The sequence below is a fragment of the Dipodomys merriami genome, unplaced genomic scaffold, assembly GCF_024711535.1.
Source record: "Dipodomys merriami isolate MVZ:Mamm:240054 unplaced genomic scaffold, mDipMer1.0.p SCAF_34, whole genome shotgun sequence".
NCBI classification, from domain to species: Eukaryota; Metazoa; Chordata; class Mammalia; order Rodentia; family Heteromyidae; genus Dipodomys; species Dipodomys merriami.
Genome location: NW_027204937.1, coordinates 4,793,375 through 4,817,062, shown reverse-complemented (window position 1 = coordinate 4,817,062; position 23,688 = coordinate 4,793,375). Strand labels below are relative to the sequence as shown.

Genomic DNA, 23,688 nt, shown 5'->3' with positions numbered 1-23,688 from the left:
TAAACGATGAGACCAAAGAGTCTGGGACATGAGATGAGCTAAGAGAAAGTTCTGGAAGGCAAGAGGCTCAGCTGTAAAAGGTGGGTTCAACAGTACACCCTGCTGCCCACAGATCTATGAGGTTGAGGTTGCCCTTGGATTTAATGGCACAAGTATCACTGGAGACTGAAATAAAAACCTGACTGGACTCAAGAGGGGAGGTGATAGAGGGAGAAAAGCACACTGGACAAAGGGATAATAGCACTTGATAACAGGGAGTATAAGGAGGAGAGTATGCGTGGAAGGAGTCTCCTCCTTCTCCTCCTTCACTTCTTCATGGGGAAGCTATTATAGCATGAGGTAGTTTATTGTATTTTTTGACAGAGTCTTGGTATGTAGCCCAGGCAAGATTCAAATTCAAATCCTCTTGCCTTTGCCTCCTAAGTGTTGGGGTGACAGGCATACCCTGCCTCGCCTGGCCTTATGTTGTTGTTTTACAGGATTAAATAGAGAAAGGGACTTGTCTAGGCAGGAGAGGGAAGCAACTAGCTAGAGCCTTGTGTGAATTCTAGTATCTACTAGTACTTCTTACTTTGCTTGTTTTATAATAATGAAGCTTCTCACTTATTCCCCAATAGATGAATTCAGGTCCATCCTTCTAGATAGTCAACCCTGTCTTTTTGCAGGTATACGTTGAGCTTGCCACTACAGAATCCTGAGTCCCACACTAAGATAATGTCCTGTGAAGACTTTGGTCTTAATTTAGAATAATCAGTTCCGGTGCTTCATGGACAAGGTACATAAATTGACACCATGGCATGCGATGAATGGTGAAGTTTAAGGAGAAAGTGCAATAAGCAATTATTCCATTAAAGAGAGTATTTTATTTTTGTCCTGATTAAATCATCTTTAACCACCTGGCTTCAGTTCAGATAGAGTTCAGAATCCTGAGGGGCAAAGTCTAATAGTCAGCAACAGAAGGTTCTGTGATTGACTCATTCATTTATCCCTTCATATGTCAAATGACTAGCTGACCATGCCAGGTGCTGGAAGAAGATATGAATAGCAGCATAATGAGCTCAACTCATTGAAGGCATAGAAAGATGCTAGGCTTTGAGTCCACCTTAAGAAGTTGCTGACTTTCAAAACAATTAAGTACATTTCATTCATTCATTAAGTATTGAATGCCTAACTAGGTCCTGGGCTCTACATTAAACAGTGGGAAGATGGGAGTGTCAACAGTGCCTGCCCCAGAGAAGCATATAACCTGACAGAGCTCTGTAGCCTTGGAAAGTAGTGATGTGATAAATAATCCTTAAGGCTATACAAGTATAAACTACTTTTGATCACTTTTTCAATTTCATGAAAAGTATGTGTGTACGTGTGTGTAAACATACATCTTTAGCATCTCTGGCAAATAACATACTACTTGAGAAAGGTTTGATACATCCCTCTAAGATCAGGAGCAAAAGAAGAATGTTTTCTTTTTATATCACTGTAACTGTCCAACACAATGCTGGATGTTCTGGTAAGCACAAGCAGACAAAAATTAACAACAACCAAAACATGTCTAAAGAAGGGAAGAGTAAATCTGTGAGATGGCATGATCACACAGATATACCTAATACTCTTCCTCACTTCCTGGACCACTTTTTCATAAACAGACTATCGCTGGTATCACTGATTTACAAAAACCTTCATTGAACATCCAAACTACATAGATCTCCTAGCTCTCTAGGTAACCTAGGACTAGTACCTCATCTGACAAGAGGAGGGGAGGGCTTGTAGTTGTGATAAGGATTTTGAGATGGGAAGACAATTGTAGACTATCCAAGGGTATTCCAAATGCATGCCTAATTGTCCTTATAAGAGAGGCAGAGAGAGGGGCTAGGAAGGTGGCTCAGCGGTAGAGTGCTCGCCTAGCACACATGAGGCCCTGAGTTCGATTCCTCAGCACCACATAAGCAGAAAAAGCTGGAAGAGGTGGTGTGGTTCAAGTAGTAGAGCGCTAGCCTTGAGCTGAAGAGCTGAGGGGCAGCGCCCAGGCCCAGAATTCAGGCCCCACGACCAACCAAAAAAAAAAAAAAAGGAGAGAGAGAGAGGCGCAGAGAGAGACAGGAGCACAGAGGAGAGAAAGGTGATAGCTGCAGAAGCTAGGATTGGTGTGTTACAGTGACAAGCCAAGTTGCACCAGCAGCCATCAAAAGTGGAAACACAAAAACCTTCCCTATGCATACCGATTTCAATTTACGGGAAACAACTTGGTACTTGTATTTCCAAACCATAAGAAAACAAATATGTGCTTGTTTTTTTGTTTGTTTGTTTGTTTGTTTTTGTGGGTTATGGGGCTTGAACTCTGGGCCTGAACACTGTCCCTCAGCTCTTCAGCTCAAGGTTAGCACTCTACCATAAAGAATACTTTTCCAAATGGGATTCCAGAACAAATTTTCAAGTGGGATTTTCATGGGTGCAATAGGTGATATACTAACTGGGATGGGGTTAGAGTAAACACAGGCTTAACCTACATGACACTTGTTCCTTTTCCCTTCCGCAATCCTTTGCTTTCCTCCTTCTCTCCCCTTGCTTTCTTCTTCTTTTCTTTCTTGATTTTTTTTAAACTTGTTATTCAAAAATGATTTCACACTTATGAAAAGTGTAAGATTTCTGCAAGAAATTCCTGTCTATACCTCACACAAATACCACTATATTTTGTTTAAGCAGTTTGTCTAGTTTACACACACACACACACACACACACACACACACACACACACACACACACACACACACACACACACACACACACACTCACACACGGAAGTATAATGACCATTTCCTTCAAAACATTTCAGCGTGTATTTTAGAAAAACAAGGATATTCTCTAATCTATCCATAATTCAATGGTCTTTCCAGGAACTAAACTGTTAAAATTCTATTATCTAATCTATAGACCTTATTAAAATTTCATCAATTGTCCTCTAAAATTCCTTTATTGGCAGTGAGAAGGGAAATTTTTTCTAGTTGAGGATGCAATTCAGCAGTTGCCAAATCTCTTCAGCTCCTCAAATCTGCCTCCCTCTTTCAGTTTGTCCTGATAATTTCTGACCTTGTCAATTCTAAAGAGTAGATGTAGGCTACCATTTGGAATTGCCTGCAATTTGGGTCTCTGACATTTAGGTTAGACATCTGGGGATGGATGTATAGACAAGATTGCTGCCAGACGATGGATATTGGGTAGGGGGAAGATCTTTAGTAAATACTAAGGGCTAAGAAGTTCATACCAAAACCTAGAGAACAGTGTTATAAAGACAGTTTCTCTCCAGTAAATCCTAGCCCAAGAATGTCTGAGATCTGCTTCTCTCTCTGGTCCTGTCTCCCTTAGCTGTGGAAGATGGGAAACCTTTATTACACCTGCCCTGCAACTGTATTGTCTTTACTGCCATAAGTAAAGACTGCTAGTGAGTGATTTGATCTACACATCTTCCAAATGCCTACTTTTTTCCCCATCTCCACTAGCAAATTCTCAGACAAGCTACCATGAGATCTCTCATCCTAGCTTCAATTTCATTCTAGCTAGTCTCCTAGCATCCATTCTGGTGTCTCTTCAATCTGTTCTGCAAAGGGCAGTTATTTTAGTCTTCTGTAAATGCTTTAAACCCTTTAACTTCTTTGAGATGAATAATTCCAATCTTTCACAAGACTTAGAAGTGCAATATATTCTGCCCCTTCTGCTCTTCAAGACATTACTTGTACCAGCCTTTCCTACTGCCCCATGCCTAAACTGCCAATTTCCTTCCCATATCTGGCTGTATATTCTCCATCATCACCTCCACACATGACCTTCCTTCATCGCCACCAGACTCTGCTCAGACACCTAGCCAAATTCTCTCAGCTCAAACATCACTGCATTACTGAAACTTACCAACAGTAACCCTACCAGGTACACACTCTATTGTATATACTTATCATATACACAGATGAAATATATAATACACAGGAACATATGTGTATGTGCCAGTACTACATTCTCTGCTTGAACTCAGGGCCTGGCCCTCCTGCTTGACATTTTTATTTGTTCAAATCTGGTATTTGCCATTTGAGCCACATTTCCTTTTCTAGATTTTATGCTGGTTAATTGGAGAGAAGAGCCTCATGGATTTTTCTGACTAGTCTGGCTTCAAATTTCAACCCTCAGATCTCAGCCTTCTGAGAAGCTAAGAGGTGTAAGCCTCCAGCACCTGATGACATACAGGAATATTGTACACACTAGATTGATAATTAATTCTGAATCCTTTCACCAGGTTCAGTTTCCCCAAACTGTCTCCTATGGAAATATTTTCCCTCATCCAGCAACACCCCAAGGTCTGTAATTCATCAGGGTTTTTTATATCAGTCACAATTGTTCTCTTGCTTTTCTATGTTCAGTACATACTACTAAATTGTATTATCTCTTTTGATCCATTTTAAGTTTTCTTTTCTGATTTTAGAGATACTGATGTTGGCATTTAGAGCCTATTGCTTGCTTAGCTGGCACTCTACTATTTCATTTACCTCCCTATTTCTGCGTTTTGCTAATTATTTTTGGAGATGGGAGTCTAGCAAACTTTTCTGCCTGGCCTGGCCATAAACCTTCATCCTGCAGACTCTAGTCTTCTAAATACCAAAGATTACAGGTGTGAGTTAGGGGACCTGACTTCTTTTAGAATTTTCGATGAATGAAATAATTCCATAGTCATTTCTTTCATTCCTTGCTTTTTCATTTAAAATTTAAAATCTATGTGATTTGTAGATATAGTTTCTTCATTTAAACAAATATGCTACTGTATGACTATATTACAATATCGTTGTTCATTCTATCACTGATGAGAATTTGGGTTGCTCAAATTTGGAGCTGTGATGAAACATAATTTTATAAATATTCTTTTTTTTTGCCAGTCATGAGGCTTTAACTCTGGGCCTGGGCACTGTCCATGAACTTTTTTGCTTAAAGCTGGCTGGCACTCTACCACTAAGCCACAATGCCACTTCCAGCTGTTTTGGTGCTTAAGTGGAGATAAGAGTCTCACAAACTTTCTGGCCAGGCTGGCTTTGAACCACAATCTTCAGATCTCAGTCTCCTGAGTAGCTAGTATTACAGACATGAGCCACTGGCACCCAGCTATGAATATTCTTATACTTGTCTTTGGGCACATGCTGATACACAGGTGCAATAGTTTCTGCACATTTTTACCCAGGACTGGTTTAGTAGAGGGCTGAGCCCTGCATATTCAAATAAATTACTTTGTTTTCCAAAGTGACTGTAGCAATTGGTGCTTTCTCAAGCAGAGTATAGAAGCAAAACATTTATCACAGTCTGTAATTACACAGGTGTGTGACTGTCTGCTTGACACCCATCGCTTCTATGAGACTGTGAAGTCTGTGTTTACATCTGCCCACCACTCTCAGCCCAGTGTCTGGTTCACAGGAGATGCTGAAAACAAGTGGCTGAAAAGAGACAGGCCTCTTTGTTAGAAGTCTTAGGTATTCTAGATGTAAATGCAGGTCTGTCTATCTGACTCCAAAACCCATGTATTATCTACCATACTATATTTTTCTTACTTCAAAATGGTGACACTCATTCATATCCTATCAAAATGGTGACATTCATTGATATCTTATTTATCGCTTCATAATGTAATAGTAGTGATAAAATGAGATTACAGACATGCAACCACAAATACAGTGATAGAGAGTATAGATGAAGTGTCACCAGTGTTCCCTCACTACGCACCTGGACCCAATGCACCTGACCCCAAAAGATGGGGACAACAACAGGAATGCTTTATGAATATGGGTGGATTAAGACTACTTTGTGGAAGAAGATGAGGTTTCAAATATCACTGCAGGGAAAACTGGGGAGACCAATTAATGCTTTCAAGTATAAACCGCACCTGTGCCCCAAATCATTTACTAGAACAAACAAAAGAGTTTTCAGCAAGTACTGATACGCACATACATTTTTAAATGCTTTTACCCAGGTGGCAGGATCTTCCTTCAGTCCCTGGGCTCAAGGAAGAGCTGGGCAGAGGACTGGATTAAACACTGTACTTTGGCTGGGCACTGTGGATTCAAAAGTAAACTCTTACTTCCTATTTACACTGAAAGATCTTAGGCCTTTGTGGTTTCCTGTTATGCCGTGGTGTGTCTGTGATTTGGTTTCTGGGGTTGACTACACAGAGCTGCAAACACAATCTTCCAATGTTTCAAGAGAAAAACAAAACAAAACAATCTCTAATTGTCAGCAGATTCCACCAAGTACTCTGTCCAAGTCCCAGGACCTCAGAATGCCTATACCCAAGCCCACCAAGAGACACCTTCTTTGAAAGGATGGACATTCAAGTGAACTGAAAGTGTCCTGAAGCCACCAGGGACTGACCAACTCAACAACTGTCTTCCTTTTACATTAATTTTGTATATATTTACTTCCCTCTTGTAGACAGCCATTGTACAAAAGGGACATCATCAATACACAAGGTACTGTATTAGAAATTGAGGGAACTGTGACAGAAAGATATAATTACTATTCTGAAGACCCTTGAAGCAGTTTTCTGAGAATCCTCTATCGGAGTCATCTGAGTATATGTTAAAATTCTAGAGTCTAGGGCTTCGAGTATGGCTAAGTGGTAGAACTCAAGCTTGGTGTATGTAAATGCCTGGGTTCAATTCCTAGCACAAAATAAACAGAACATATACATTATATACTGCTTCTTAGCTTTCCAGGGTCAAACTTACTGAGACAGATATGTGAGACTGAGGCAAGAGGGACTGCATTTTTTTTCAGCCCTCTCTGAATGTGGAATTATTTTATTAACCTACATTAGCTACACAAGAAGGGATTTCATGGTGACATTTCCACTCGCGAATACAATATTTTCCAATCAATCCCCACACATCATTCTTTTTACTCCCTCCTCATTTCCTCCTACATTTTCAAGAGGTTTCATTGATCTACTCTCACACTGAAAATCTCTTTTGACAGCATCTATCCTCTTTTACCTTTAACCCAACTTCCTCCTGCTAGTATCCCACCACCACCAACAGAAGGATTACATTTTTTAAAAGAAGTTTTCCTGGTAATTTTAAGCACATTACTTGAGAAGTACTGGCTTGAAGCTCAACAGAGAATTCAATCACTGCGACCATGAGTGACATGAAACCAGGAGGCCTTCCTGTAATGAACCAGAATTTCTCCAGCGGCAATGCCCTTCAATGTGAACACAGAAAGATGAATTTATTACAGATAAAGCAGAAATAGCTCTCAGGTTTGCTCAGATGTATATCTGAGTCTTGGCCCAACACTTGTTAGTTGTGGTAAAAGGAAGAATCATTTAGTGTCTTTGAGCCTCATTTGAAACCAAAAAAACAATAATAAAAAGAACAGAAGGAAACCACTGATTGCCTGGTGACCTTATTCTGAGCATCAAATCCCATAAGCATGCTACACACTCTAAATTAACAAGAAAAAGTCCTTTTTCTGATCACAAATGAGAAAATAAGTGTGTCAACCCCTAAGGTTTTTCTGATCAGGCCCAGCATCAGTTCTCAGTCATCCTCAGAACAGCTTGTTGGAGTCTAGTTTCTCTTAATCATTGTTAAGTATGGACAGTGTGTTCCTGCCAAACTTCAGCAGCTTTTTAGAAAGCACAGATCAAAACAGGAGCCAGTCCTAAAGATAGGAGGGGGATACACATACAGTGCTATGTGAATACTTTCAAATAATAGATATAAAGACCATGTGCAGCCTGAAACAGTTCTGACTTCAACACCATCATTTCTTAGAAAAAGAAGTGGAATGACATTTTTTGTGTAAGCTGTTAATTAATCTGAATTATTAGTATGACCCTTTATTCTGATATTAAACATCTTTTTCTTTTTATTGTGAAAATACTGTACAGAGGGGTTACAATTACATGGGCAAGATAATGAGTACATTTCTTATCAAGCATTGTAGCCTCCTCCTTTGTTTCCCCTTCCCATCCCTTCCCTCCATCCCCCCCAACCCTCCTCCCCCACTACCAAAGTTTGTAAAGTTCGTTTTCGACATAACAACTTGTATGTCTCATTGTTGCAATGGGTCCACCTGTATCCCTATTTAAACGATTTGTTTTTTCCCTTCCCCTCCACAAATTATAACAACATCAAATACAGTGAAAGCAGGGGTTATACTGTGGGGGAGGGACATACAAAGCAACAAAGAAATAATCTTATAAATGTTTAAGCATCTTTTTCTATTCAGCTGTGATTTTTGTTCATTCAGTGGTGTTAAAATTAGTCTCAGATATTTGTTCTTAAGTATAAACATGTCCCTTGTCTATCTTTAAACTGTCCCATCCTTCTTTACAAACCATGGATAAGCCTAAGTAGCCTTTTCAAAATATTTGCCTGCCTTCTTTCCTTCCCTCCCTTCCTCCCTGCCTCCTTCCCTTCCTTCCTTCCTTCCTTCCTTCCTTCCTTCCTTCCTTCCTTCCTTCCTTCCTTCCTTCTTTCCTTCTTTCCTCCCTTTTCTCCCTCCCTCCCTCCCTCCCTCCCTCCTTCCTTATTTCCTTCCTCCCTTCCTTCCTTCCTTCCTTCCTTCCTTCCTTCCTTCCTTCCTTCCTTCCTTCCTTCCTCCCTCCCTTCCTTCCTTCCTTCCTTCCTTCCTTCCTTCCTTTATTAATTTTTTTTGTGCTGGTACTGGGGCTTGAACTCAGGGCCTAGGTACTATCCCTAATCATTTTTGCCCAAGGATATAACACACCAGTGCCTAGATCTTGTTTTTCTTTTTTAAATGTAAGTTTTACATCATGCCAATTGAGCTCAGGTGGCTAACACCTGTAATTTTAGCTACTTAGGAGGCTGAGATCTGAAGATCAAGGTGTGAAAAGCTAGAAGTGAAGCTGTGGTTAAAGTGGTAGAGAGCCAACGCTGAGAAAAAAAGCCAAGTAAGAGTGCCAGGTCCTGAGTTCATGCCTCAGGACTGGCACATACACATAAAAATAATTTAATATTATTTAACTTTTAAGATATGGTGTTTACTATTTTAATAGAAACACAAATTACTATTAAGATTACATCTTTGGGTTGATTATAAACCATGTGTTGAATATTTATTATATGACTTAGAAATAGAGCATTGAAATAGATTTTCCCCAACTACTCAGGATGTTTGGCTTGTAGGGAATAAAGAATGATAAATACTGCACCAAGGCTCTACATAAAGAGCAATGAAATGCACTGTCCTCATAAACAGATGTGCTGAATGGTCATCCCTTTCTACAACTACTTAAAGAAAATTACACACACACACACACACACACATACACACACACACACATCAGTAAAGATCCATAGGAGACATAATCAACAGAGTGTGTACGGATGGAAAAGAGAGCTTCATGGCTCTCTTCAAGTGCTGCCTAGAATGAACTTTGGAGAAGACACACAGTAATGACAGTACAGTGACTAAGAACATAAGCCTCCTCTGTTTGCATTCAACCTCAGCTCTACATCTTCCTAATTCTGTGACCCCTCCAAACCTCAATTTCCACATTTGAATGCTGGGAGTATAATACTAGTGACAATCACCCTAATGTTGGCTGGGAGTAATAACAGAGGAGGTACTCAGTAAGTGTATGCAATAATGATGATGTGTTGGGAACAATGCTACTCAACAGATAAGTGGAGATGTAGTCTTTTCAGGCAGAGAAGGCAGGATGCCCAACGGCCAGACCAATGGGAAATCACAGGATCTTAAGAAGATGAACTTTACAACTTGGGTGGGGGAATGGGAGGGCAGGGTTGGTAAGGCGAAACAAAGGAGGCAACAATGCTTGATAAGAAACGTAGTCATTACCTTGCTCATGTAACTGTAACCCCTCTGTATGGTATTTTCACAATAAAAAAAAACATTATTTGCAATAACTAGTATATGTCTGAGACAAGCAGAAACGGTCAGATAAATTGATGTTAGGGGAAATGAACCCCAAGATAAGTATTCAAATGTTTTTTTCTTTCTTGTGATTGTTTCTAACATATTTATAAGATGATTTCTTTGTTGCTTTGTATGTCCCTCCCCCACGGTATAACATCTGTTTTCACTGTATTTGATGTTGGTATAATTTGTGAAGGGGAAGAGAAAAAACAAATTGTTTAAATAGGGATACAGGTGGACCCATTGCAACAATGAGATGTACAAGGCATTATGTCAGAAAACAAACTTTACAACTTTGGCGCGGGGAGGGGGTGGGGAGTAGGGGGAAGAAATGGGAAGGGGAAACAAAGGAGGAGGCAACAATGCTTGATAAGAAATGTACTCATTACCTTGCTCATGTAATTGTAACCCCTTTGTATGGTATTTTCACAATAAAAAAAAAGAAGAGGAGATGTGGGTCTAGTATACAACTTTCAACTTTCATTTGAAGCATTTCAAATATCAAAAGATTTTTAATGATTCACTTGGTAATAAAATCTAATCTGGACAGATCAAGGCATTCAACATTGCTTATCCCATTTGAAGTGAACATTCCTAAGTTTTACTGTAGAAATATAAATGTCTTTGATTATGGGTGCTACTCCAGCCCTCACTGATAGTGTTATATAATATACTGTACACACACACACACACACACACACACACACACACACACACACACACACACAGACAATAGTAACTCTAAACTATGGTCATTCTTTATTCTCAAGCAAGTCTGGCTATAGGGAATTAAGATCAGGACATGCTGACACACCTGCTAGAACTATGATGACAGGTGACAGCTAGCAGAAATGAGGTGACAGGGACCAGATCAGACAGATTTCCTATGCACAGATGTGATTCCAATGACTTGTAAAAGGTTTGCATTGGAAAAGTGAACCTATTGACCAGGTATAAAGGTCCTCCTTCATTGTGAATGGATCCAGGTAGATAGTTCCATGCAAATTAATTTACTGCATACCATTGACAAATAAAATCACATATAAAAATAAATAACTCTTTGTGGGATCCCTTGTTTACTATGGGCCACGTGGAAACTGGAAAACTCTAGCTCTGTCTTCCAAGATTAATAGCAACTGTCACAGTCATGGGATACCATGGAAACCCAGATAATTTTATAATGTAGTCAGACAGCAAGAGTAGATAACATAAAGACTCCATAACCAGCGTATGCCAAGACACAGCTGAAGAGAAGATCAATCACGCAAGAGAATTATCCAGTTGTAAGTTGTAAGTTCCCTCAACTATCAGAATTATGGACCAGTCTTTGCGTGGCTCCATCTAAAGCTTTGGCAGTTGGATGCTGATAGTTTTTAGTTGGTGTTATATTTTAAATCAATTTTGTATTTTTGATTTTGACCTGCTTCAATATACACTTCAATGAATTGCTCAGTTCCTGCATGGGTGATGTTTCTGTCCTGTGTGGAAAAGGTCACATAACCAATCATGCAGCAAAGATAAAACTTCCCTGAAGACGTCATCCTTCACATGCCTTATCCCTTTGGTTCCACATCTTGTTACTCAACAAAACAGAGACATCCATGTGGTATGGCAGCCAGACATCAGTGGCTCATGCATACCTGAGAAGATGAGAAGATCTTGGTTCAAAGTTAGGTGGGGCAGTAAAACTGTGAGACTTATTTCAGTTAACAACCAAAGATTCTAGAAGTAGAGCAGTGGTAGAATGCCAGCCTTGAGTTAAAAAGCTAAGGGACAGCATTCAGGCCTAAAGTTCAAGCCCCAGGTTCTGTACAAAACCAAAGAAGTAGAACAACAAAAACTGGTATGGTATGACTGGTTTTGCAATATACCTTAATCATTGCTACCTTCTTTTATGTGTCTATTCACCTGCCAAGTAGCCATCCACCATTTACTAGACATGTATTAGGTGGCATGTATTATGCTAAGCACAAGAAATGGGAATGCATTGTCTTATGATACCTTTCTGTGCCCTCTTACATAATAGGGACCATATGCCAGTATCCTTGCATAGTATAATCTAAAAGATGGGTACTGAGGGGTACTGAGTCCCTCTCTTCCCCAAATACCACTAAGCTCAATTCTTTAAAATCTATAAAAACTACATTGCAAAGGATAAATTTTATGGCACATGAATTACATTGCAATTTTTTAAATTTAAAAATATACGACAATATCACAGTTACCTCTTCTTAGGATTTAAGACTTGAATATAATCCGAATATCCCCCAAAACATAGCCAAAATGTTCACTTGATTTACCAATTTGAATTTTTCACACTACTGACTAGAGAGCCACTGACAACTTATTGGGAAGAGACTTAAAATCTCATGCCTCAGCCTTGATTGCTCACAAATACTTCATTGCCGTGCTTCAGGGATCTTTTGTCTCTTAGATGTGATTTCTACTGGAATACTAACCACTGCTTAACTGGAAAACTAGAAATTACCTAGGCTGGCTCTTCAAGAAAATAGATGAACATTTAATTCACATATGAACAAGAGGAACTTGGAGTGAACATAGTGAATAGGAAGAAGGGGATCAGGAGTAGCAGGAGAAAATTTTAAAACCCCTGACTTAAGGGTGTATAGGACTGAATGCATTTATGTGTGTTGAAGCCCTGGCTGGCTTTCACATCAAGTCCATCCCCACCGCACCTCTGCAAAAGACACAAGCCTTTCCATCACTGCTGCCACTGAACGAGTTATCCACACAGCAGATGAGTGGTAAATAGGAAGAAGAAAATAGAAATCAATGTGGTTTTCATTTCATGCTCTTCCATACAAATACAAAAATGCCTTCATGAGTTGCGACGTTAGCCGCATGTCTTCAAATTGCCAAATTCAGTACTTGGCCACAGAGCAATCGGAAGAGAGAAAAGATTAAATAAGGAGTCTCCTAAATACGGTCCTCCCAGGGGGGATGGTGACAAGATGCTGTTTATTTTTACTGATATCATCAGACTAGTGGCCTCTTGAAAGGCAGTGGTTTGCAGGACTGGAAAGAAGAGAACAAGGGAGCACTGTGGCCTAGCTGGGATCCAGCCCTGTCGTTACAGCTCTCATTAGTTTATGGGAAAAAAAAATTTTTGCCCTGTAATCACTTTACCCATTCCCACAAAACACACGTGCACATGGCTGACCCGTCCCTCAGTCTGGGCCTCAGCACTTTGCCAAGAGCTCGGAGGAGGAGATTCTACAACCAACAGCCTGAGGTACAAATCTACATAGAAGACTAACTAGCCCTGTGACCTCAGATAAGGTAGTTTGTCTCTCTGAACCTTCAGTTCTGGTAAATTTTTAGAACAGTTTTGATAACTGCCCTTATGAAAGGTTTAAAAAAATCCACTTTCCTTAGACTATGGTAAAAATGTCATAGATATCAGATATTTTTGCCAGGTGCTGATGACTCACACCTGTAGTACTAGCTACTCAGGAGGCTGAGATCTGAGGATTGTGGTTCAAAGCCAGCCCGGGCAGGAAAGTCCGTGAGACTCTTATCTCCAATAAACCACTCAGAAAACTGGAAGTGGTACTGTGGCTCAAGTGGTAGAGCACTTGCCTTGAGCTGAAGAGCGCCCAGGCCCAGAGTTCAAGCCTTATGAGTGACCAAAAAAAAAAAAAAAAAAAGCTGGAAGTAGAGCTGTGGCTCAAGTGATAGAGCATGAGCCTTGAATGCAAAACCTACAGATAGCACCTAGGCCCTGAGTTCAAGCCACAGGACTGGCACACTATACGTATGTTTTTGTAATTGCTGCTAATTTTTCTCTACCAAGACAATCCTCTAGAAATTTCCATACCTCCATACCCATACCCATTTCCATACCTTCCATACCTCCATACCCATCTGCAACTCCTGTGACCCCAGGTATAAAACATGATCCCTTAACCTTGCAGCTTGTTACAAGGGAGTTGAAATACTGCTGTCCCATTTCTTTTCTTCCTAGTCAAGTTGTAGTACTTTGGTGAGCCACATCTCACAAAACTTTTGTTTCTGACCTTCTCTTGGGGGCTTTCATCTGATTTTTGTTTACAGGTTGGGCTTCTATTTACATGGGTTCAGAAACTCCTGGCCAGCTTTTATAAGAATGGAATTGCACAGGAGGTGTAGCTGTTTAGGAAACATTTAAAACTCTTTTCCAAAATGGATGACCCATTTCCCCTTTCTGACAGTGGTGTTGAGCTCTAGTTGCCCACATTCTTTTGTTTTTTTTGGGGGGGGAGGGGTCCAGTCATGGGGCCTGAACTCTGGGCCTGGGTGCTGTCCCTCAGCTCTTCAGCTCAAGGCTAGCGCTCTACCACTTGAGCCACAGCGCCACTTCTGGCTTTTTTCTTTTTGCTTATGTGGTGCTGAGGAATCGAACCCAGGGCCTCAGGCATGCAAGGCAAGGGCTCTACCACTGAGCCACCTTCCCAGCCCTAGTTGCCCATATTCTTACCAGGACTCCAGCTTGCAGTGGATTTCACTCTGCTTTAATTTGCATTTCCCTTTCAAGTAAAGACACTGAATACTCTTGGTTTCTCTAACATGTAAATGTTGTCCAGTGCCCTGTGCATGTTGCCCCTGGGTAAAAGGCAGCCACACAAGGACTACGCCCCCTATGCTTTTGATGAATGTTTTCCCCATATAATCTAAGACAGCTGTAGAGTGCCATTAGAGACATTAGCAAATAACATGGCGTAGCAACCTGGTGTGGTTTGAAGGGAGGCTTTTCTTTGGCTGGAGCCCAAGGCCACAGGCTCCCATCTGTCCTTCCCCACAGTGTAGAGGACAGGCTACAGAGCCAGGCAGCCTAAGCCCATCCTGGAGAGGCCCAAAGGGAGGGAATCGTGCCCTTCTTCCAAGGGCACAGTAGGAAGGGGCGTGGGATGAGGATGAAATGTTCTAGTGGTCTGCCTCTGTAGAGGAAACAGGAAGAGCAAATGTGTTGTCTTTCTATCCTGAGGCTCAAGCTTCTCCATGTGATGCCCCTCTCTAGCTAGAACTTTCACCATGATGCCATCTGCTAAGTGGCTACCTGACCATGGAGAGCCTCATTAGAGCTGTGCAAATACTTGTCCCATGCTCTTGAACCTCCAGAACCCTGAGTTAAGAAACATCTTTTTTTTATTAACTATCTAGTATCAAGTATTTTGTGATCATATCTACTTTCTGTTCAAATTCTAGGAGCAACCATTTCTCTGAGGAGTCCTAGTTCTCTTTTTTATTGAACTTGTGTGATTAGGAAACAAAATCTGGGCATTAGGTGTGCTTGTAACATCTACCTGTTGGGACATTCTCTTTTCTAGGCCCTCCCAGCTGACACAGTTGGGAAATGCATGCTTACTAACTTGTATGTGTATATCTAATTAGAAGTATATGCTACGCTAAGCTATGAGTTCATACTAATGTCCCTAATTCTAATTCATCATTTTAACCTTAAGAAATCATCTTTAATAACAACAACAACATATATGGTATTTTTGTGCATTTAGAAACAGTGTCAAGTTGTTTATAAAGATGACTTAACCAAATTCTCAACATAATTTTATGGGCAAATACTATTTCCCACATTTTAAGCACAAGGAAACTGAGGTACTAACAAATAAAATATCTTAATTCAGTCAGCATTATGGCCAACAGGAGCCTATGACTTTGAGACTTGACATTCACTCAGTCACAAAAGATCCACTACCTGCACATTTACCTGAGACTGTGAAGCCTTTGTTTCCAAGCAGTTTAAGATGCAGCTAGACTCCCTACATCACCAAAGACTGCTTCCCATTTGATTGCCAGTTACAACCCGCCTTGACAGCTCCAGAAATGGGGACCTAGAGCAATGACAAGACTCAGCCCTCTCTGACCCCATGACTTTTCAACCTTTGGCTAACCCCTGCTGTGTTAGCCTGTATTTTGGTGACTTGGTAGTAATTAACTCTGAACAAGCAGCTCTGCTTTCATGGAGTTTTAAAAAAAAGCACAGCATTTTTTTTCTTGGTAATTAAATCATGTACAAGGAAGATAAATGTGCAGCCCACACTTGTATCTTCTAAAATATCAAAGGCCTGATTAGTATGTCTTATGTTCAACCTCAGGCTTTTTCTCCAGATTCCTGGAGGTAACAGGAACCAAGAGGTAGGGAGCTTTTAAATATTTACCAATACTCAATTACCTGGTCCCTTCTTCCCTCTCTTCCTCTCTGCATCTCTCCCTCCCTTCCTTCTTTTTGGGCAATCCAGAAAACAGAAACCTGGATCAAGTATACGTTGTCCTGAGAATTTCATATCAATTAACCCACTGAACTGAAATCATCAGAAGTGAGCAGACAGGAAGAGAGGATCCTTTAGATCATGTTGTCAACCACTTTTTTTGACAAACTCACAACCTTCTTTGGTCCCTGTGTTCTGTCTGGTGAATTTTTCCTGACAGTTGGTGGTTTTACTTGCCAGAACCACAACAAAGGAGGGCCTTGAGTTTCCCTGGGAGTGTTTCCTCAGACCTGTGCCTACTCTAGACCTCACAAAGGTGTTATTGTTGCAGGCTTGCTGGGCTCCCAGCACCTGAGGGAGATCAAAGGCACTTTCTGAGGCCAGCAGGACCACAGTCTCCCCTTGTGACATAACATTAAAGCTGATGATTAATCCCCTTGGCCCAGAAGGTCCCTTCCCACTCCTAAGTACAAAGTGGGGTGGAGGTGGAGGTTGTATTTCCAGTACAACACCACATAATAAACTGGCATTTTATGGCCCTCATTCATGGCAACCAGCTGCAGCTGCCCATCAAATTCGTGAAAGCCTAAACAGTTGCTTCATTTGAACAATATATGTCACTGGGAAAATTGACAAGAATTCCCACCATTTTTGAGTGTCTACTGTAAGCCAGGCACATACAGATATAATATCTATTATACACTATGGGGCTGTCACCATTATCCTCTAACTGATGGATGACGGCTCTGAGACTCAGAGAAGTGAAGGGGCTCACTTAGGCCAAGGGCCAAAAAGTACATGACATATGTCCCAGCCTGCATCTGGTGACCTGAGGGCCCATGATCTCTCTGTCCTATGATAGCACGTGGTAAGCATGGAATAAATAGTGTTGTAGGGAGAAGCATGAGCTTTGAGTTCTTAGCTCAGAGCCCAGAGAGGAAAAAGGAAATGTAATTCTTTCAAGTTCAGCCCAAATGTCATGTCAGAAACGTTTCTGCAACACTGGCTCCTCCTGACTGAGTCAATCATTGTCTATTTTCTGTTCTATGGCAATGGGCTATTAAACCAAAATCAAGACTTTGCAAGGCTTTCCCTATGCAAAGCAATGCCTTATTCATTGCCCATTCGAGGAGACAGGGACTAGAAGAAGGCTTTGAATTCTTTACATGAGAAATCTTTCCCAGAGAACTGAAACTACTTGCCCAGGGTCTCAGATTCCGAAGTGGAGGAAGTGGGATTGGAAGCCAGTTGGATGGCTCCACCCTGTCTTTGACATGAGAGGTCATGCATATGAACACCTCCCAAAGGTCCTGGCACATACCTGATGCTCCATACCATTAGTTCAATCTGAATCTGAATTTTGAGGGCCTGATATTATATTCTAATGTCTGTTTTAACTATCTCATTTACAGGAAAGGATTGTCTATATCATCCCCATGTCCTAAGAATTTATCATAGGTAAAACAGTAAATAAATATTTCTTCAAAGTCTCCCGTAAAAATAAGAATCAGTGGTCCCATAGTTACTAAACAGTTTCACATGACAAATGATTTCATCCTCATGGCAAAGATTCTGCCTTGGGCTGTATCCCATTCTACTTTCTGCTCATCCCCCCTCCTCCCCCACTTGCCCCTTTATTTTACTCCATCTGGGAAAAATCCAAGGAGTCGTCCATCTCACTTTAACAGAGTAATGACTTTTAAATAAAAATATGGTAGAAATGGGTACTTATCGAAATGGAATGCTTTCAGACTCATGCATTTAAAGAAGATATAAATTTTAGGGCAGGCACTAAATTTTAACTGCAATCTTGGAGAAAGCCTTTCTACTAACTCATGGAGAAAAATTAACAAAGTGAAAATTGCTTATCAGTGTTCTTTTGAAGTCATGATATGCAGCCTAATTCTATAGATCATCAGGACGTTCCCAGGGAGATGGATTTATATTGATGGAGAGAGCACTCGGCAGCCAAGGAAAATAGCCAGCCCTTTGCAGGAAGGGCTCAGCAAGGCATCGGGCAGAGATTGGTATGGAAGAGTTAAGCTTTGTTATCTTGGGGCCTAAGTTCACCTGTCATACCTAGGTTCTCTTACTAGAATGGCTTCAAAGGCAGACTGAACCCTTGCACATTTTTAAGGACTTTGGCTAGAAAATAACCTGGCAAATTTAAGCAAGGTTGTGGGAGGGAGGGCTAGACTTCTGGCTAGACAAAGCATAGGAAGGAAAAAGAGGGCAGAGGTGGAGGTGTGAAGGAGCCAGCAGATGAGGCTCTCCCCCGGGGCTGCCTCCCACTCCAGGTGGTGGCCTTGCCTTTCTATCCAGCACACTCACCCCCATGTGACAAGAAGACGTTCCACAGATGACAGCCAGCCGGGATGTCACTGGCTGTCCTTCACAGAGCAGGCCATGACCTCTCACATCTGCTCCAATCACTCCTATGAGAAAGTAAAACAACAAAGTCCTCTTTAAAAAATTAAAAGGAGAAGAGAGTGCTAAAAACAATTATAAAACACAATGAAAAACAAGTCAAATAACATAGAAGACCAGTGGCATGTGGCAGATCAGTGTCAAACAATAGACCCAAATGAGCATGCTTGCTTGCCATGAGGAAAGTAAGAAACCTCTTCTATTTTTGCTTTACTCTGGTCTATGTATGACATTCAATTTATAACCACAACAATAACAATAACAATAATAGTAGCTAGAATTATTTATACACCAAAAGCAGTGATTATCAGGTTTGTGTTCTCTGAATTCCTGATACTGTACTATGTGTTTGCAAAAAATGGTCTCATTTGACTTTAATTCCATCACTAAATTCTATTTATGCCACAGACAGGTATTACAGGTGAAAGTAAGATCTATACAGGTCATATGACTTATTTAAGGTCACAACGCTGGTAAGAAGTCCAACAGATGGGATAACATACTACATCTCGATCTCTAGAAAGGCAGAAGCAAACAGAACTGTTGGATGACTTCATCTTCCATATCCATAGGTCACCTTTCCTATCTACTTTTTTGCACGGCTCCAAAAGTACAAAAGAAAGGGTAAAGAAAAATGAGTTCCTGATTATAATAACAACAATAACAACAGGAGCAGAGAGTTGCCATAAATGGTAGAAATGGGTTCTTCCACCAAGAATATATTCCTTGAGATGTGTTGGGCAAGAGAAATTATGAATAAGAGAGCTAGCTAGATTTGTTCTATGTCCATTCCCAATATCAAACAACCATCTTTTAGGCACAAAACCATACTAGGTATGATGTATGAGCTAAAACATGTAAATCTGCCTAACAATAGTATGGAGGCAAGAGGTGGGAGGTGCTGGCACATAGGATACTGGCATATAGGACATAGTGGTTTCCAGACTCTCATCAGCAGCATGCATGGCCACTCTGCTCTCAATTGCCGATACAGATTGTGCTTTGGCAACTCAACAGCTATGCTGTTGAGCATACGTTGCTTCCCTCTGCCTGGAATGCCATTCCTCAACCTTTATGCTTGCTGAATTCCAACTTCTTCCTAAGTCAGATGTTACTTTCTTAGAAAGCCTTTTCTGACATTCTAGGAACAACAGATTCACCCTCTTCATGGTTCTCAAGCACTATTGGCCTTCCTCAGCAGAAGAGACACTGGTAATTTTGAGACATCATACACCATCTGTTCCCCTTCCAAGAGAAAAGCTGCAGGAAGCAGACACTGCTTATGCGCATGATAAGCAACCCAGGACTTACTGTGTTCACTAGTTTAGGGCAGGAGAGAATGATAATACAAATGTTGGAGGATGCAAAGAGAAATAAAACAAGACCCTGAACTCAATATGCTCACAGTCCAATGTATGTGAGAGAACTTTAAATGGAGCATTTAAGGGTAGGATCAGTCTATCCCCACATAAAAAGTTCAGTGCATCCTAAGTTCTTCAGAAGCTGGCCGGATGAAAGGCTGGGTGGGGGCATTTTAGGCCACAAATTCCCTGGTTAGTCAGTAGTTATGATTTCTAGAAGGGGTCACCTAGATGGCCATAGCCAGGACTCTTGCAATTTTGTATGGATTTGTTTTTTGTTTTCCTTGTTTTTGGCCATTGCTTTTCCAAATTCAACCTTTGGAGCATAGCAACTTGTACTACTCAGCTGTTATTCAGTAGTTCATCAGACACTAGACTTAAGGTGCTCTTCAAAACTGTATTAGTTATCACAGTAGTTAGCCCAGCAAACAGGCAATTGGTGTTTAAGACTTGAGTTGACAAGAGTCTCTGGCCCTGCCCGTTATAGAAGTTCCCAGACTCACCCAAGGTTAGCCTTATAGACAGCAGCTCCTAGAGTTGCCCAAAGTTAGCCCTGCCAAGGGATCTGAAATCTAGAAGAAAAGGGACAACAGAACACAGCTTCTTACTCCTCATCTCAGGAGAAATCTCCAATAAAGACTGCTTCCCTTTTGTCTTCAGTTCTGCTGTCAGGGTTGCCATGACTCCAGAACCTTTGGGGTCTACCACTCCTAGAGTATAATTATTCCCCTTTCCTTTGACTCCCAACCTTTAGTTGGTAGAAGCTTTCATTTTCTTGATGTCTAGCTTCTTCCCACCTCCTTCATGCTTGGGTTACTATTTTCTGTATTTGAAATTATCTTTTTTTAAGCATGTAGGGAGTTTGATGTTTTACTATGTGTAATATAGGTAATGCAGGAAGCATCACCAAATATAAGCTCATTTTAACTAACCCTTCTTGCATGCTCTCTGTATGCACCTCTTTCTTATTTATGTATGTATTTATTTACTTTTGCATGCTTGCCAGGCCTGGGACTTGAACTCAGGGCCTGGGCACTGTCCCTAAACTTTTGTGCTTGGGGGTACCTGAGCTTCATCTCCAGTTTCAGCTTTTTGGTGATTAATTAGAGAAAAGAGTCTTACTAACATTCCTGTTCAGGCTGGCTTTGAACTGTGATCCTCAGAGTAGAATAGCTAGCATGGCAGGCATGAACCACTGGGCACCTGATTTTCTTTTATTCTTAAAACTACTTGCTAATGTGATTAGAGTGATTATTATCCCCTTGTTACAAATGAGGAAACTAAAGCATAGAAATGAAAAGACTTCACCAGGGTTGCAAGGATCCCTAGAGCAGGGCTATGATTTCCACACATGTAATCTCATTCTGAGGTATTGGTGCTTCACTAAAGCTTATAGGGTTCTCCCCAAGGGGACAAAAAACCCAATAGCAAGACAGTGAATATCTGCTATTTGTACATTTTGTACAGACTTAAAGCTGTTCATCCTGAGATCCGTGACAGAAAAGAGCTTGGCCACTATTGGTGCAGTTCAAGGAGTTCCTGAGAGTGATCCACATGTACAAGTTTTGCATACACAGTGCAGGCAAATTTAAACTTACTGAGTCATTTCATTCTGATAAATAATTAAAAATAAGTAAACAAGTAACCAGTGAGTAATCAGTAATCAGTGAATCTTCTCTGATTAGCAGATTCACTGTCAATTTATCTAGACTTTGAAGCTAAAAACTGGTGATCTACAATGAGATGAGGATGGAATTTGGGAAGATCTGTTATAACATGAAGAAAATAATTTTAAAAAATCATTTGCTCTAATATTAATGTCTTTCAGTGGTGAACACAGGACTAAGATTACACCCACCAGCACCAACATAACCGTCAATGCCCTTTAAACTCTCTCTCAGGAATCAACTTTATTCTTTGTTTCTAGCAAACATATCAGATATTTAATACAGGCTAGGAATTGTGCTAATCCATTTAATTGTGGCAATATCTATAACAGGTAAATATTCTTTCATCCCTTTAAGAGATATAGAAACAAAGCATCAGAGTGTTTGAATGAAACTGGATGAGAACCACCATACATGTAAGAAGCAAGGTCAGGATTCGACCCCAATCTTTAGAACGCCCAAACTCATGTTCTCTCAATCCTTTCTCCCTTTATCATGTCATAATTGTCATTCCACCTCACCCCAGTTAGAATGGCTATAATCAAAAACTCTAATAACAACAGATACATGAGGGGATTTGGCCAAAAGGGAACGCTATTGCACTATTGGTAGGTAAACTCGTTCAACCACTCTGGAAAGCAGAATGGAGGTTCCTCAAAAGTTTACACATAGAGCTCCCTTATGACCCAACAATCCCACTTCTGGGTATTTACCCAAGTGATTACAAATGCGGCCATACTAAACTACCAGCACAACTATGTTTATTGCAGCATTATTCACCATAGCTAAAGATATGGAGCCAACCCAGATGCCCCTCAGTAGATTAAAGGATCAAGAAAATGTGGTACATATACCTACATATAACTATGTAGGTGTGTGTGTGTGTGTGTGTGTGTGTGTGTGTGTGTGTGTGTGTGTGTGTGTGTGTGTGTGTGTGTAATGGAATTTTATGCTTTCATCAGAAAGAATGACACCACCCCATTTGTAGTGAAATGGAAAGACAGAAAAAATCATATTAAGTGAAGTAACCCAGACACAAAGAAATATAGGTCCCATGGTTTCCCTTATTTGTAATAATTCGTATATGTCTAGGATAATCTTAGCAGATGAGCAGAATAGCTCAATAGCTATGTACATTTGACCATATAAGATAATGCTAAGTGAAACAGACTCCAAGATGTGGACACAAGAGGTTTTTCTTTGTTGTTGTTGATTTTAATGTGCTATGTGATTTTTTGTTTACTTTGTGTGTTCTTTCCCCCTATGGTATATCCCCTGTTGTCACTGTATTTGATTTTGGTACCCTGGTATTGTACATATGTTTTTCTTAATTAGGGAAGGGAAGGGGAACAACAGAATGATGAGACAAAGGAGGAGGCAGGAGGGTGGGGGTGGGGACCAAGGCAACAGTGCTATTCACAAGACAATGTGTTGGAAATGATCTGTACAACTTTGGGAGCAGTGGAAGGGAGGGAACGTAAGAGAAAAATGAGGGAAGAGGTAACAAGTTTGACAAGCAATGTACTTATTACCTCACTTATGCAACGGTAACCCCTCTGTACATCACTTGGACAATAAAAGGGAAAAAAAGAAATAGTACTTGCACTACAAAATAGAAAAATTAATTTCCGCACCAATTCTGCCACAAGTTGAAACTCGTTCCCTTTTCTACAATGAGCAAAACTGATTCCAAATAGAGAGGTCCTTCCTCAGCCATTCTCAGTATACAATATACACAGTGATTCTTCTAATACTCCAGGTAAAGTATCAGTTTGCCTGGCAACACTAAACAATTAAAAAAAAAAGTTCCTCCCAAGGTCCTAATTTTCCAGTCCTGAGACACTAGACACCAGGCCTAGACACCACCAGCCTCCTGTGCACAACACTAGTGAGAGGCAGGCCTTGTCCAGTTTTCCTCATGAGATAACATTCTACCCGATGTTATCCTGGAACTGACAGCACTGCGTGGGTGGATGCTTTCTGTGAGACCACAGGAATCTAAGACCTGATATTTTAATTTTCCTATGGTCAGCAGAGCATGGGGTGGCTATCCCAGGGGGGTAAAAAAAACCAAGGCCC

General features: G+C 40.7%; 1 protein-coding gene across 7 annotated transcripts in view; it reads right to left on the bottom strand.

The window, feature by feature from the left end:
* The window catches only part of Fggy (FGGY carbohydrate kinase domain containing), a 377,144-nt gene that overhangs the window by 145,135 nt on the left and 208,321 nt on the right, over window positions 1–23,688 (bottom strand). For all 7 annotated transcript variants that reach the window (XM_069987161.1, XM_069987164.1, XM_069987162.1 and 4 more), the window contains one exon: window positions 18,486–18,589. In XM_069987161.1, coding sequence (XP_069843262.1) covers window positions 18,486–18,589 — 104 coding nt within the window. The remainder of the gene's footprint in view (window positions 1–18,485; window positions 18,590–23,688) is intronic.